The following is a 4185-nucleotide window of genomic DNA, read 5'->3' as shown; positions in this document are numbered from 1 at the left end:
GGTACACACTCGGTAAGCAATCCTACAATTTTTTGTTTATAACGTAGTTTATACGGATTATTTTCAAAAAAATATACGTATTTTGGAAATGTTGAGTCAAATTAGTCTAGAATTGATTAATTTTATGAAAGAAAACCTTTCAAACAGCCATAGTCCGTAAACTATGATTCCTACAAAATTGATTCATAAAGAACGGAACGTATCTACCGTCTTATAGGGGGATCTACTGTATATTATATATATATATATACATAACTAAAATTGATGGGGAAAAACAAAATATATATATAGAAAAATAAAAATTCATATTTTATAATAGAATTTGTCCAAAAAGTTATTTTCATAAATGAAACACTGTTGGTCAAAATTTAAAATAACTTTTTTAAATGCTGACAATTACCAAAATCTATTATCTTTATAACTTTAATAACTTGTTATTATATGCAATAAAACCTGTGTAAACTAGAATTGCACAGTACCAAACATTTTTTCAGATTTGGCAGGTTTCTGTATTGAACAGGCTTTTTTCCCCACATAGAAAATTGCTCTGTTCTGAAGAGTTTTTTCCCATTTATGCAGGTTTTACTGTACATTTTCATCAACAATTTTTAAATTACTTTTTTAAAACAAATTTGATAAAATCTATGTATTTTAAAAATATAGAAATATTAATTTCTTCTTTAATTGTAAATATTGTTAAATTTTTCAACTAACCTGTGGTGTATCCAAGTTTCTCAGCATGTATTCTCTTGCTTAAAAACTGTCCTTCTATTAAAGCTCTAACTTCTACTTCCTTTGAAAATCTTGAAACCTACAAATTAAATTATAGCAATTATTAGAAATTTATTTTAATTTGCTATTCAAAACGAATACAGGTATACCTCGCCTTACATCGATAATTGGTTCCAGGAGAGACGATGTAAGTCGAATTTACTTGTCACTAGGCTAAACCATAAATTACCATTCCCGGTACTGTATTTTATTTATTAATGCATTTTTAATAATATATGGTTAATAAGGATCTATTTTAAGCTTACAAACAAATAAAGTTTAGTTTTTAATATAGTACAGAAAAAAGTAATCTAAATTTACGAATGCATGTACTGTAAATACAGTACATACTTGTAAATGTGTATATTTTAATATGATTTTATGTGCTTTAAACGCTTTTCTAGTGATATTACGACTTCAATATCTGTGGCAGACAGACGTAAAGTCAAATAAAATGACTTAAACTTGATTTTTATTTTTCCATATACTTTTTTGACAAACGACGTATAATCAGGAATGACATAACTCGAAACGACGTAAGTCGAGATATACCTGTATAATTGAATTTACCTTTTGATTATGTTTATTAAATCTATAGTCACCAACAACAGCAGGGATTATTTCCATTAAATCAAAGTACATACCTAGAAAAAATTTTAGAATCATATTTTGGAATTATTTAAATCATTGAATTCAAGATTTATAAATGTCTTCAACATATTTTGCAGTAAATAACATATTTACTTATTATAAATTATATTTATATGTAGGTCTTATTCAAAATGATTTTACTTATAAATTTTTTTGCTAAAATTATATTTATTTATTCATTAATATTAATAGTATCTACTTCTTTTAATTATTTATATTTATTTACTTCTAATTTTATAAATAAATTGAAAAAACTATTAATTATCAAAAATCAAGACAATTAGAAAAAACAAAATTATTGCAGTTAAGCAATCTTGTAAAATAATTTATTTCTCATTTCTGTTTACATCATCAGCAAGAATTGGTATAATCTTTCCCATTGTAAAAATATATTGAAATAACACTTTCTTGTGTTCAATAAAACTGGCAAGGCTTAAATTTATTTGTAGAAAATTTAAAGAATTAAGCATTTGATTAATTTAGCAGAATAAAACTAAATTATATCTATCTTTACATATATCTATTACCAAACAATAATGCATACCTTGCTTACAAAGTTTATTCACCAAATCTTTGTTTCATTTGTTTGACATTTTGATTATAATCTGTATTTTGGAAACTTTTTCCTTTTCATGTAAATTTTATACTTGAATCAAATTTTCATGCAAAAACATAAATCTAATGATCATAAAATGACAACTCTGTGTTAACAGAAAGATGATAATATAAATGCTTGAAATAAATAATATTTGGTAGTTCCATTTCCATGTTCTTCTGCATACATAGTAACTGTTCATTTTAATGCTGTGTCATAATGTTGTCTTGAAAGCATTTTAAACATTAAAAAAAGTTTAAATTAAATAACTGTAACCACAAAGTTCATTTGAACTGATGATTTTGGGGCATTATTGTTCATTAGTCATATCTATTGTTGGTGCATAATACATCAAATGGTCCATCTGCAATGACTTCTGAACATTGTTTTGGACTCTGATTTTGAGATGTCATTGAAGAAATATGATGTACTCAAACACACACAATCTTACCATTAGTATCCTGATACCCAAAATTTGACAAATAATCTATATTACCAAACAGTTTAACATTGTATGTTTAAATGTTTGACCTATATGATGGCTAAAAGTCTTTGTAGCATGTTTTATATGTTCTTGAAAAATATTCTGAGATATGTTCCACTAATCAATTTTCAAGTGACCAGTCAAGAGTTTGTTTCTAGGACAATCTCTCTACATACACATCTGATAATTCAATTTATCTCAGAGATCCCTACAGGTTGAGGTCATGATTTTGGACTTATCAGTCTAACTTTTCAATGTCCATGTCCTTAATCTAATCCATAACAATGTGACTAGCATAATACAGTATGCTGTCCTGCTGATAAAGGTATAAGACTTTTCTAAAGTATTACCACAATGCTAGTAATGAATAATTGTCCAGATGTATAGATAGAAACCAGCATTCATGATTTTGTCTAGAATATCTAATGGGCTCATGTCAAATTAAGGAATCTGTTCCAAACCATTATGCACTTCCACAAACTTCACTGACAAAATAATACAGTCTAGAAGCTATCTTTCTCTTAGCATCTGCTATATCCAAGAACAGCTTTCAGATTCAATTATATGAGTGCTAAGGTGGCTTTTCTTTTTTGCTAGACTTATTATAACATCAGTAAAAGGAGGACAAACTTTAGAAAAACTATTTATTCCTTTCAGAATGCATTTCGGACAATTATGTCCCTTTTCAACTGTGTGTGTTACAACTATATAGGGGAAAAATTACATACAAGTTAGCATAACGTATACAAGTTTCCACAAAAAACATTGTGATGTTACAAATATGTAAAAGAACAACAGGAAACTTACACGGGTTATGAGAATTGCAGGAGTTGTAACATTAGATAAAATATTAGATAAACATTAGATAAAAAATAAAATATAAAATGGTTAACAGGTATAAGCTAAAAAACAATGATAAATTGGAAAATGATTTACAAAAGGGAAAACAAACTACATATATGTAAAAAGTTTGGACTTACTGCAAACATAATGGTATGATACATAGTGTTGGAAAAACACCCCAGTATACATGGTACAGTGCAGAGGCGAGTCTATAAAATTTGAGAAACCGTGACACTTCATTATGGTAAGATCAATAGAAAACATTTTGAGAATGACAGAAAGATGGAGTGAAGAAAATGCACCGTAAAATAGAAAAAAACATAAGAAAATTGTTTTAACTTACAGTAGAGTTGTACACGATGTCGTGATACACAAGATGTAAATGGGAAAGTTAACAGGATACAACAGAAAGACATTGTCTTGAGGTAGAGGAGATATAGTGGGTGCGAATGGTGTTAAGAGGGGGGTTGAAAAAGGTTTTTTTTTTAGGGTTAGGGAAATTTAGAAAGTGAAGGAGGAAGTGGAAGTGAGACATATGAGCACCCTGCTGGGTACTGTATGGAAAGATGCACAGATAACGAGAACCTACTGTACTTTAACACATTAATTATCCACTCCCTCTTCCCCTTCTCTTGGTCAAGTATGGATACCAAGTTTCATGTAGTTTTTGGCCAATGTTATTATTCATCATAATGTCTTTGTTTTTAAGGATTTCAAGATGGTCATACTATCTCCTTTTTTGCGTATGTTATTCTTTTTTGACAATTTTTATGGTTTCCTTAATGATTTGGCAACCTTCGTTGTTACAATGAACAGCAACAGCCGAGTTGCAATTATTATA

At 28.2% G+C, this 4185-nt stretch overlaps 1 protein-coding gene across 1 annotated transcript in view; it reads right to left on the bottom strand.

Annotated features, from left to right (window-relative positions):
• LOC111638461 (xylulose kinase-like) overlaps window positions 1-1423 on the bottom strand; it is an 18932-nt gene extending 17509 nt beyond the window's left edge. The window contains exons 1-2 of the mRNA XM_023384182.1: window positions 1342-1423; window positions 715-811 (exon numbers count right to left, since the gene is read on the bottom strand). Coding sequence (XP_023239950.1) covers window positions 715-811; window positions 1342-1413 — 169 coding nt within the window. The 5' untranslated portion in view covers window positions 1414-1423. The remainder of the gene's footprint in view (window positions 1-714; window positions 812-1341) is intronic.
• Window positions 1424-4185: the final 2762 nt, after the last annotated feature.

The sequence above is a fragment of the Centruroides sculpturatus genome, unplaced genomic scaffold (assembly GCF_000671375.1).
Source record: "Centruroides sculpturatus isolate CEXI.00-Female unplaced genomic scaffold, Cexi_2.0 scaffold1204, whole genome shotgun sequence".
NCBI classification, from domain to species: Eukaryota; Metazoa; Arthropoda; class Arachnida; order Scorpiones; family Buthidae; genus Centruroides; species Centruroides sculpturatus.
Note: the sequence above shows the minus strand (reverse complement) of the source record. Positions and strands in the feature narration are given on the sequence as shown.